The 13,378-nt window shown below is 33.7% G+C and overlaps 1 protein-coding gene across 2 annotated transcripts in view; it reads left to right on the plus strand.

Annotated features, from left to right (window-relative positions):
- The window catches only part of LOC128204888 (uncharacterized), a 30,696-nt gene extending 17,942 nt beyond the window's left edge, over positions 1 to 12,754 (plus strand). For both annotated transcript variants that reach the window (XM_052906301.1, XM_052906293.1), the window contains exons 7-11: positions 2,922 to 2,999; positions 3,503 to 3,616; positions 4,317 to 4,355; positions 5,379 to 5,483; positions 10,394 to 12,754. In XM_052906301.1, coding sequence (XP_052762261.1) covers positions 2,922 to 2,999; positions 3,503 to 3,616; positions 4,317 to 4,355; positions 5,379 to 5,483; positions 10,394 to 10,447 — 390 coding nt within the window. In that variant the 3' untranslated portion in view covers positions 10,448 to 12,754. The remainder of the gene's footprint in view (positions 1 to 2,921; positions 3,000 to 3,502; positions 3,617 to 4,316; positions 4,356 to 5,378; positions 5,484 to 10,393) is intronic.
- Positions 12,755 to 13,378: the final 624 nt, after the last annotated feature.

Raw genomic sequence — 13,378 nt, forward strand, 5'->3', positions numbered from 1 at the left:
AACGAAGTCTGCATGATTACTTCTAATTTTAAACCAGCCACTAAGACAGCTCAGTGTTGGAGTCAACTGGCAGTACAGGGTTATTAAAAAAGTTATAATTCTAACATGCAATTTCATTGGAAGAAGAGTTGTCTCCCCTGCCTCATGCATATTCACATAAACGAGACTTTGTCAGTCAATTTTACCATGTATGTATGAAGTGTAACGGAAGAATGTACCGTGATTGCCGACTGTGCACTTACCTGTATTCAGACTAATTAGTTGGATTGGTATGACAATACAAGGTTGTAAAGCTCCTTGTAAGCTTGTGGGTTTAGAACTTTTTTAGGGGTATTGTGGTTGCCTTGGTGTCGTTGTCAGCGAAGTTGTGTATTTTTTTTTTCATCTTAGCCATAACTCAAAAACTGTTCAAGATATTTAACTGAAACTTTGTACACATGTTGTCAGAGACAATATGCACATGTATGTTCATCATGGCCGATAACTCTTACTTTAATAATTTTTAAGTTATGCCCCTTGTTGGAACAAATTAAACAGAAAAGCGTTTGTGTTTGCTATGTGGCGCTATTGTTTAGTAACACAATATTCAGTCCATCTAAGCACCCAATTGGTTTATTAATTGTTATAACCAAGTATGTGCACTGTTTTTAGCTGTGCTTGATTCAAATATGTAGAACCTCACCTTTTGGTATGCAATATTTTGAGAACAGAGTGTGTATGCTTCCTGAATGCCTGTTTGAAAAAGGAAGCACAACATATGAATCATTGCATTGCATTTATATTGGATATCTGATACTGTGAAATCATTTATATTCGTTGGCATGAAATTTGTGGTTTTCGGAAAATTTACACTTTCGTTGACACTTGAATTCGTGGTTTTTCATTTTTGAAAAAAAAATCTGAAACTGCGATCATCCTAAATCGTCTGCAGAATCTCCACGCACTTGGAACGTGATTTCCGCCTTCTACGGTACACTGTTTATGACACTCTCTATAGTAGTACGACATGCCAATTAGTGCATATACATATGTACCCATGTCAATTATCGATTTAATTTGAAATTAAGGTCATAAAAGAAGATGTACCCTGGTGAGAGATATAGATATGCGAAGCCAATGAATGCCAATTAAGAATTTTGCAAACTGTGAAAACACCGGAATGTTGCGTATATTTGAGTAAATAATCAATGTAATCCATTAAATATTTCATAAAGGAAACAAATCGAGTACTGATACTCAACACGCACATCTTGTAAACCTGGAGATTTTCATATACAGCACACGTTTAAGCACTTGTTTTTGTCATTTGGTTAATAAAAAGACAATGAATTGATTTGGTTTATTATTTGTTAAAGGCAGATATAAGATATTAACAAAACAATAATAGTAACTAAAGATATATTGTGGATCGGTATTTACGCTGAATACCGATGTATACTGCGATCTCTGTAAAGACTATACTGTACTGGAGTATGTACATAACATGGCAATTGAAAACGTGAATAAAGGATCTATATTTCGTGGGATCTTGAATTCGTGGATCACCCAACCCACGAAAACCACGAACATTAATGATTTCACAGTAGTTTGTGTCACTAATAAGGCTTTACTAACACTCAATGATTTGTCGATGGAATGCACCGCAATGTATCTGATAACATACCCTCAGAAATGCCATGTGTAAGATTAGCAATGAATCAGTGAATTATTTATATGCCATATCACCACTTGATGTCTGTTTCCCAGCACTCAGAAACAAGGATGACTTTGTCTGTCATTTGCATCCACGTTCTTGTAATCAGTGTTACACTTACATTTTTCCAATCAATAACTTTAGAACAACTTGTTGTAGTTTAAACACTAAATGGGCACATTGGTCATGGGCAGGCAGGTCAGTAGGTCAAATGTCAAAGTCATGGTAACCTTAACTAGAAAAACTGGTAGTGGCTTCCAACAGGCAACAAATTTGATTCCTGGAGTTCTAGTTACAATCATGCGTTTTATGTTGCCTGTGAGTGTGTGGCATAGGGATCATGTTTGCCTGGAGTCTGTATTTTCATCTTTTGCGGTATGGTGTCCTTTCTCTAACTTCTCATCAAATCTTTACCAAACACGGTTAATATGGAAATGGGCATTATATGTCTGCCAAGTTTGAAAAACAGTTTGAATGCATAATTCACTTGAGAGTTATGGTCCTTCATTTGTAAATTTATGTGCTTTATGCCCTTAAAGGTGGGAAAAATAATTTAAAGCCACACCAGCCGCCTGACTATTTTGTGTGTGTGTGTGTGTCCAAGCTGCAATTGTGTCATGCATGGTGTGATTACTCTCCAGCCTACCTTGAAGGTCAAGTTCACACTTAATGGTTGAATCTTAAGCATGATCAAGTTTGACAGTAACATGTACCTTTTCTCTCCCATAACATTCAGTCAATAACAGTAACACATAACAAACAATTGTTGAGCTTTTTTAAGAAAAAGGCTCTCAAAACTAACAACATTTTTTATTAATTTCTCACAATACTTGTAATTCGAAGACGTTTTTTTTTATTTTTTAAAATCAAGAATCCCTTTATGTTTGAAATTTAAATACAAACACTATTCCTATCTATATTACAGTACATATTTAGTCATTCTCAAAATTTGAATGCTTTATTTAAAGAAAACTATCTGAAAGTCTTATGGTGAGGGTGGTCTAGTGGTTGCATAGAATCCACCCTTCAACCCAAATGTTGTGTGTTTGAGCCCTACCAAGGATACATGATCTTGGCCTTTTGAAATGGACACCACCCGTGCCAAAAAAAAGCTCAGCTCAGCAGTACTGGTTTTTGCCAAGCAAACAGATAAGAGAGTGATTCCTATCAGCTTATCGCTGTCTAATCAATAAACTATAAACTGTACATGTATATATGTGTGTTATAGCTGCGACAAATGGAGCGGCCAATGGATGTTCCAGACCAGGGACTGGTGTGTGACATGTTGTGGTCCGACCCTGATGAGGTTTGTGCAAGAAAGTACTCTCGTTGATATCAAGTGTGACACATTCCTTAATTGGGCTTTATGACCAATATGTTTTTTTATCGTGATTTGAAAGAGAATCATATTTTTTTATTTATATAATTTAAAAAAAAGGATTAAGCATTTTCCTTTATGACCTTAAAGGGTGGAAGCAATTCTTACAATGAAAATGTTTAAAGTTTGTCTGTTTTTCTAACAAAAGAAAGTTTGAGTCTTGTAATAGCCTTGATGTCATTGTTGCTGTCGTTGTTGGCATTGCTGCCCAAAACTTTAACCTTTGCTGTAGCAATGCAAGATATTGAAATGAAACTTGGTAGATGTGTTGTCAGAGACAATATGCCCATGTACAGCAAGGCATATAACTCTGGCCTCCATAATTGTGTAATTATCCCCCTTTTTTGACGGAAAAATCAACAAACGAGCATTGCCATTTAGTCGCCAAATGCTCGGCTCTCTGCCCTACTACAATGACATGATCATTTCAGGACATCACTGGATGGGGAGAGAATGATAGAGGGGTGTCGTTCACATTCGGGGGAGATGTTGTGAAGGACTTCTGCAAAAAACATGATCTCAGTCTTATTGTCAGAGCTCATCAGGTTTGTGTTAAAAGTTTTGTTCAGCTCTAGTCATCAAAATTAGGATTTTGGATGCACAAGCTTAAAACTAGCTTGACAAAAATATTTTCTAACAAGCCCTGCTATACAAAATATTGCGCTATTTTTGACCACCGCACCTCATGTTATAAACGGGTTTGCCTTTGGAATTTCCATCTGTGGTTCATGGGATCCTTATTGTTGACAAATTGTGGGGAGGGGCCAGGGGGTCTGGTTATTTTATGGGGTCCAAATAAATCAGTTTATGTTCAATGGAAGTTTATATTGGGTGCATATTGAGTTGTAGCCAAAAGTCAGGGACTCAGAGTTTTCTGTGTAAGGGAAATTCCAGTCCTATTCCAATGACAAATGAGCATTTCACATAAACATACTCATAATAAGGATCAGAAAAGTATATGGTCTGCCTAAGAATCAAACCTGAGATCCCCTGCTGGCAAGTTAAGCTCTCCACCAACTGAGCTTGTTAGCTCACATAAGTTAAATGTTTTGTGACATGATGATAGGTTAATAACATGTTAATAAGATATTTTAAGCAAAACATGATTAAGTTACTTAAATGTACTCAATGTATGTTATAAGTAGTTTGGTTAAAGAAAACTTATTGTACTGGTCCTAAATATATGTAGTCTATCTTTCCTGCTTTATTGTTTTGATTTACAAATATTGCCATTTTTGTCTGCAGGTTGTTGAGGATGGATATCAGTTCTTCCAAAAGAGAATGGTAATTATGATGCAGCTTGCAATGAGGAGCCTTTTCATAATCTGTGTATCTATGGATATCTGTACTGGTATTCATTGTATATAATTCCGATTTATTGTTAAAAATATGCTCTTTTAAAATATGCTTGGTCTGTATTGATCCTTTTCATTGGTCAAAAGGCTGTCATGTTGTATCCCATAGAAAGTCAAATTTATGAGAAAGTTATGTTTTTTTAACAAACCCACATGAATAATACATTGATAGGACATGTTGTCATTCCCATTGTATGCTAAGATGAAATTAGCGACTGGTAATCAGTGACATCATTTTGTAAGCATAGTTTTTAGGTGTACTGAATACAAGTCTGATTTTTATGAAATTTATTATTAAAAGTATGGTATAAAACTAATGTAACAAAATGATGAAAATTATTGTGAATCCTGTTGCATAAATTACAAAAAGTGATATTTACTGTCACTTTATCTTGTTGATATCAATTTCAATGCTTCATGAAACAAAATATACACCTCATCTTTGCTCACTTGCTGTACAATAGGTGACTATAAATTAATTGCTAGATTTTCATCTCCGCCCACTCCCTATTTCTTCCCCCTCCCTTTTTATTGACTCAAATAAAAGAGGTGAACTAGGGTCTGTATTTGCGTATGAGTCCAATACTGTCCAGGAACGGCATTTATTCATACCTTTGGTGTCGATGACTTACATGTACACATGTAAATAAGAATTGTTACCAAGTGATTTGGTTTGTCTAGAGACACATGTCCCTTATTCAATAAGAATGGCATGAGCACCCCCCCCCCCCCCAACTCCCCCCCCCCACCTCCATTTAAAAAAATGGATAAAAATCTAGCAATTTATTTATATTTTAATTAATGTGGTGCCTAATGCTCTATTCTTATACATTCATAAACTAAGGTTGCTATAGTATGGATATGATGCATAGAACAAAACATTTCAATAGCATAATGAAATTATTTCATCTTACTATATAGCTAGTTTTAACATTTACATGATGTTTTGTAGTTGGTGACGTTGTTTGGAGCACCCAACTACTGCGGAGAGTTTGACAATGCAGCAGCCACCATGATTGTCGGTGATGATCTCACGTGTTCATTTACTATACTTAAGGTAAGAAATGATGGACTGAGGATGGGAGTGGTCTAGTTGTATAGGTGTTCTCCACTTACCTCAAAATTATATGGGCTTAGATGCACTTGTCATGATATCTTAAAATGGTCACTGATCAGAACTGGTTTTTAAGTCCATAACACACTTAGGACTTATGTGACTGTATTCAATAAACACCTTACATTTAACCTCTTTTTTAGAGTAGAATCTGAGGGGGTTGATGTTACAAAATAGAATCACTGAGGCATGTCAAAGTATAAGAACTATATTCAATACAGCCCCTCCTTTGACTTCAAAATTTGTTTAGGCACACTTTGGGATACCACAGGCTCGAGTCATAATGCAGTCAATATAGGTCCATATTGGTCGCGGGCAGACCGTTATAAACTCAAAAAGGGGAAGAAGCCCCTAGGGGTCCATCATTCTATGGAGCTTAGCTATGAGCTTTTGTCACTGTGGAGCTGATAGAAATAAACTAAATATTTTAAAGCTCTGTGACTATTGTTGTGATTTTTAGCTCATTTTCAGCCTTTTTTAAGAAAAGAGGAGTAGCCCTGCTGTCGTTGTATTTGTCTGCGTTGTTGCTGTGCAAAAATTTAAACCTTAGCCATAACACAGAAAGAGTTCAAGATGTTCAAATGAAACTTGGTACATATGTTAAGAAAGACAATGTGTACATGGGTATTAAGGCCCATATCTCCATCGCTTTAATTAATATCTGTTGAGTCAGGCTCCTTGTTTGACTGAGAAGAAAAACAGATGAACATTGTCTCTTGCTGCTGCTCTATTTTACTCATATTTTATATATATATATATATGTATATATAATATAAACAAATTAGGGTCTTTGTCATATTCCTGGTGTTGTTGCATATTTTTGTTGTCTTCATTCTCAGCATCATGGAGCAAATTTTTTTTTTTAAATTGCCAAAATTCTGAAACTTTTCATAATGTGTACAAGAAAATGTCATGAATGCTGATTCTTATTTTGACAATGACAATAATTATGCATATGTGTGGTGAGACCATCACTCTTGCACAATATTTCTTGAGTAATAAGAATTATATCCCTTGCTCAAGTTTGATGGATGATTATTAAAGATGTAGAAAAAAGTCATTGCTGTCAAGTCTTTAATTACTTAATACATTAAGAGTGTTGCTGAAAAGCCACGCTTTACATGTCATCATCATCTCAAGTCATTGCCTCACTCTGTACCTTGCCATTAAGCTTGTTTTGCTGTTTATTAGTCCAATTCTACATGATTTAAGACTACTATTTAGAACAATTTCTTTATTCCCTTCATTTCAAGCAGGTGATGATTAAGCAAATTACATGAGGGAAATATGTCAAGATTAGACAGTGAACAATTTTCATCATTTACAATTTTCACGTTTTATGTTTTTTAGCTAGTCTTTTTTCCCGCTTGTCTGTATTCTGAGGAAAAAAAGTAGAGGTTTATTAATTGTGACTCCGTCAGCAACTACAGTACTTTTTTCTGTTACACTCACTGAAATATGGTGGAAAAATTAACTCTGCTTCCAGTTAAATCATATTTTACAATTAAATACTCTCCAATTACCATCAGTCTGTTGTCTCAATAGGCAAGTGGTCTACAGAGCTTGTTTAAAATTTATCGTGATCTGGCGGGCAGCGTTCAATTCCAGATTATGGCCAGAATATTTTTTTAGTATCTGTGCATATTTAAGCATTGGTTGATTTGATTTAACATATTTTATTGCCTTTTTTCTTTCAACATAATAGGTAATTACAACAATAATATAGTGTATACAAAAAGCAAATGGGTTGGACACAAGTTCTAACAACATTAGTAACGTCTTCCCCACGTTCTTTGGGGAACCCATGAAACTGCCCTATAAATTATTCATGATAATAAGATTTTCCTAGCCAAAAAGCTCATGATACAAAACAAAGCTGAGCGCAAATGTGTATGGCAGGGTATCTAACGAAGCTATTGTGATTGCCATAGTGTGATTGTCAGCATAGCAAAAAATAAATTACATTGGCCTCATCATGAAAAAACATTGTTGAAACATAGAACAAATCTTGCATGAGACCATTCACACATGTGTAGCAAGGTGCATGGGTTTAAAAGTTGTTGAGTTATGCCCCTTTACGACTGAAAAAAACAACACAAACAGAAAGCATGCTTTGATGCTGTTGTTGTAGGCGTCATTGTGCGGAAACTTTGCCATAACTCAAAAACCATTCAAGATATTCACATGAAACTTGTTGTATATGTTGCCATAGACGGTACACAAATATGTTGCAATGCAAGGCCCAGAACTCTGGCTTAAATAATAGTTGAGTCATTCTCCTTGGTCGACTGCTAATACAACAGACGAGCATTGTAGTTGACTCAGCGGTGCTCTTGTTGTCACTGGCTGAGCTTTTGTTTCTGCACATTATTGCACATCAGAATGTTTGTGTTTATGAAGTCTATGTCAAGTTTGGAACTGGGTAACCTGAGTTCAAAAACTAGGTTATTAAGTCAAATCATAGAAAACATTGTTAAAACACTGTTGGGGCCATATTTTCTACTTTATTTATATGAAACCTGGTCAGAATGTACTTAATACAGCAAGGTAAGGTTTGCAACTGGGTCATCCGTGATATTAAAAAAAACATCCATGATATTAAAAAAAAACTTGGTCACTAGGAAGGATCTAAGTAAGATTTTTTTTTAATTCCAGCAGGTATAAATGTTTTGATTCCATACCTCATGATAAGACAAGTACGCATCCTTTCTAAGGTAGTAGCCCACCAGACTGACATTTCAAATTCTCTAAAACTGTAATACCCTCTACTATAATATTTAACATGTTGCATTGAAAACTAGTCCTAAATTTGTTTCAATTAAGTCCCCTCTCGTTGCACTTTCCATCGCCCTGAAAAAATCTTATTCCCTCCCCCTGTCACAATTGCCCTCGCCCTGAAAACACTTATTTCACACTTGAATTGGATAAGGAGAGTGATACAGGGCCTTCAGGGCCCTCTTGATTATATTATTACTGTATTTTTTTCTGCAGTTTCAATATTATACGGTTAAATAAAGATAAAGTACCAGGTAAGTGTTTTCAGATTTTTTTGTCCAAAAACATGAGCATATTTAAGATCACTTAGTATTGAATGACAGAAAAAACCTCATTAAGCTTATGTTTTTTTTTATCATATACACAACTTCAAAGAAAGATTCTTTTTATAATTAATCTTGTCAGAATATAAAGTGTTCTTTGCAAAATTAAATTAGTTGTGGCTTACGTGACCAATAAATAAAATAAAAAAATCCAAAATGAATTATATTGATACTTGGATTTACGAGTTCAAAAAAAGTGAGCCTACGGTATGATCATAGATAAGAAGGTCTAAATTTATTTAAAAATTTGCAAAATTAAGCTTTTCCGAACCAGGAACATCCGTTCCTTATCAATACTTAAAAGCTGTGAAAGAAAACATGCACTTCAAGATAATTGCTTTAAAGTCCTTGAAAAAATTAAAACATGTGAAAAAATTACTGCACATGCACGCATGCAAATTAATTTAAAAGCTTTACAATGGCCCAATTGTTCAAAATTTTGTTTGAGTTTAAACAACATGATTATGGACATCGTTGGTAAAACTTAATGATGATTTTTTTTTATGATGCGTTCAAAATAAATTATTTAAATAAATGAAGTACAGCTTAAACATTGCTCTCAAATCTTGTTAGGAATACTGCGGAAGTGTGTCCAATAAACACAGAGCGACACAGAGATTTGAAAGTTAAGAAAGAACATAATGGGCTCAATGTTTTTCAAGTCATGATTATAAGGCTGTTTTTGGTTGACACAATTTTTTTACTGTTCATATCATATCATGTGAAATCTTGATAATATTCAAAGAAGTATTCTTCAGGTCAGCTGTTTGAGATAATAAGTCAAGTATTTTCATAGCCTTCGTGTTGTTGTCGGCTTCATTGTGGAACAACTTGAGCCTTGGCCAGAACCAGGGATATGATTGACCTGGCAGCTGGAGGGCTGAAACATTTTCCGCCATGGGTTTATGGGGCGCTCTTTGGATCAAAAGCGCACTGCTGTAGAAGAAAAAAATGGCTTTTTAGAAGCTCTTTTGAGGGCTCTCCTGACTTTAAATTTGAAGCAAACTGGAATATAAACTTAAACAACTGAAAGCAACCAAATATTTTTTTTCAGGTAAAAAAACAATTGATATTTTTTTTATTTTATTTTTTTTTTGTTGGGGGGGGGGTCTCTGGGGCCATAAGATCCGCAGAATTCCGCGAATCCGCGGACAAATCACATCCCTGAGAATTAAAAAAAAAATCATGATACTTTCATTTAACTTGGAAAACATGTTGCAACGAACAATCCACAAATATATTGCAATTGAACTATGCGGTACTTGATTTTAAGTTTTAAATTCAGAGACCAAGGGGTCATTTCATTAAAGGATCTTTGATGAAACTTCAGTTATCTTAATTCTGTATAAACTTAACGAATAGCAAAACAATGATTGTTTTTGTTTCACTCAATTTAAGTATTATTTTTTTTATACTGGCTAAAGTTTAATAAACTCAAATATGCAGAAAATAACAAAACTATGACACCAACGATAATTTCAATTTACGGCTAAATTCAACTGAGATCTTTATTGAAATGACACCTTGTATCAATAAGATATCTTAGTTGTAAACCTTACTCTGCTTAAGCGTGCTCCTGAATACCCATAAAGTTATGGGCTTAATCAATACGATAAATATTCTTATGATACTTTAATTGAAACGCAGTTTACGCCAAAAAGGGGTTTTTACCTAGAAACATACAATTTTAAGACTTTTGATCTTTATAGAAACCAACCCCTGACAATTCAGATAAACATCTTTTTCTTTTTTCAGCCCACCATAAAGCAGTTACTGGTTGACGACAAAAAAGTGAAGAAGAAAAAATGAGATTGACGAGAGCTTCTTTATTTGTTAATAAATTATAATTATAAGGGTCTGAGGCCCCAGGTTCTCGAAAATACTTGAGTTATTACTCTATACGTAACTCATTAAACCTCTCATAACATAGCATGGTAAAATATGTTGAAAGATTTTTCTGTGTTAGAATCATAAATCATATTCTAATAGATTTTATTTGAAAGAATTTCAATTTAAAAGTTGAAAAAGGATGTTTAAGAGCATGTAATGTACTTGAGTAATTAAATTAAAATATCTTAAGTGTTAACACACAAGCTTTTGTTAAAATATTTAGAAATAAAATAGTTAAAACCGGTTAATTTTTTGTTATTGATTGGCCAATAATGGCAGTTAACCAATTAAATTGCTTGCATTTATGCAAACTAACCAAATATAACCTGAGGATAAGAGTACTTCCTTTCTATTTGTAATTTATACATGATTTTGATAGCGTACTCGATTGAAAAAAAAATTCAGCATTTTCGAGAAACTGGGATCTTGCAAGCAGATATATGAAATAAATATTGTGTCCGCTGTTCCTGTTTTATGTTTTTGTTGTTTAGATAGATTGTTACTGTTTTTGATATGAACTACTTTGTTAGCTGCAGATGGTTGCTTTGTATTTCTGTTTTGAAGATTATAGCCAAAGATTGAATAGTGCATAATACACCAAATGAATATAGTAACACATACATACATGTACATGATATTACTAAACATGTACTCATGGGGATTATTTCAACATGATTGTTTCCAATACTCAAGTGAGAGGAGAGGAGAGGTTTTCTTGTGGAAACAGCCTCCAGATGCATAACTATTCTTGCTTAGGCCACAATTTATAAATAAATTGTTCTGCATTTACTTACCAACTCGTGAAAGTATCAACGATTTGACAGTTTTTGATCTCTCGGGTGGTCATAATTGTGTTCCATTCTTTTTGCGGAGAAAAGAGATTAGAAAGTAAAAAACTAGCACTAATATTTAATATTGATGAGTGTCCCCATGTTATTTTTGAAATATTTGAAAGGGTATTGCTGGCTGATTACTATTACATTAAATAAACATCTGAATATACATTAAAGTTCAAGATATTGCAGTTTGCAATCTTTCGGGACCAAAAAAAGTTGTTTTTAATATCATTTTAGTTTAATTTTACATATTACTTACAAAATAATACTATTCTAGTATTAGGTCGCAACTCTATTTCAAGTGATACCAAGCTAGTATGGGGTTTTAACTCATTCAAATGATACCAATTTACTAAAACATGTATAGGTTTACAAATCTTTTAAGTGATACCATACATGTATTGGGTCACCAAGTTTCAAAAACCAACATATAATTAATTGATAAAGTGAATACTTTAAGCTTTTTAACTACATAAATGAAGATTATAGCATTTTAATTTGATGTCAAGTATGATTTCTATGTATTGATATATTTTGTAGTACTTTCCATTTTATTTTATTGTTGACCGGCCACAAAGCAATTAAATGTTAGTGGTACTTATATGATAATGAAGCAATTTATTGTTTAAAGCTGCACTCTCACAGATTGACCATTTAGACATCTATTTTTATATTTTTGTCTTGGAAGGAGCCAATTTTTGGTGAAAATGTCTTGAAACCAGTCTTATAAAACTGCTGACGAAAGATCAGATCATAATGTATATATGTTTTGGAAAAAAATAAAATATGGCTAAAAGCATTCCTAACGCTCGAAGAAAAATGAGTTTTTCGGCAGTTTTCCTTACAATTGAGATCTGTTCCAATGTGAGTTATCTTATATACAAGTCTGAATTGAAGGCATTGATGCCAAAAACAGCTGATTCTGAGACAAAAAGAAAAAGAAAAACTGTCAATCTGTGAGAGTGCAGTTTTAAGTAATTAATATTCTTGCTATTCGTTTATGATCACGGATTTATGTTATTAGAGATTGTAACACATAAAATGTTTTATAGTATAATAATACTATAAGTAAGCATTCCATTCTCAATATTGATTTGATGCCCATATAAAAAGTAACAGTTACCAAAACTGCATCCAAAACCCATGGCTCGCGTGACTGTATATATCAATAATAATGCTTTGCAAATGATATAACTGTTTTGTACAATGTTGTCAAGGATAACGTTCAATAACTAGTGTGGTATAGGGATGAGTGAATATTGTTGTATTTTAACCATGCTATATTTGACATGAATTAATTTATTCCGGATTATGTTATTTACTCTAAACATTTTATTTTGATATTTGATTGCCAAAACCTCAGTTTGGAATAGTTGTATGGGCTTTGACCCAGCAAATTATTTGTGAGAAAAGTTAAGAAAATTTTATGGTGTCCTTAACTGACAAAGTTAAATACTTTTATATATAATCTACTCATATGTTGCCAAGGCTGACATGGCCCCAATTTTAGGACCAATACCTTATGACAGGGTCAAGCAGAGCTCACTAATATTGTGTTTATATCATTTATGCCCGTAATTCTTTTGGTGCAATTTACTGCCTTCTAAAGGCTGTTTTGCCTTGTGAAAAAATGTCCATTTTCCCCCAAAAATTATAAGTTGTTCCCAATTTGATAAATGTAGATTACGTTAATGAATAAAAAAGCAATGAATTTCTTGAAAAATAAACAAAATCTTGACAAGACTAACTCATTTACAGTATAATGTATGAATAAAAAAGTGAAAACATGTATATTTGCCATAATATTAGCTATTTTGGCCTAATGTTGTATTTTTCTCAAAGTTGACCTTTTTGCCAATTTGCAAGGCACAGGCGGTGAAAATAATTCCCCAAAGAACCACTGCGTGCATAATTCAATATAATTTTTTAATGCATTATGTGGCGAGTATGCAAATATTATAATATTGTATCAGTAAACAGTGTTGCAGTTTTTATGCTTAACCACACTGACAGC

The sequence above is a fragment of the Mya arenaria genome, chromosome 2 (genome assembly GCF_026914265.1).
Source record: "Mya arenaria isolate MELC-2E11 chromosome 2, ASM2691426v1".
Lineage (NCBI taxonomy): Eukaryota > Metazoa > Mollusca > Bivalvia > Myida > Myidae > Mya > Mya arenaria.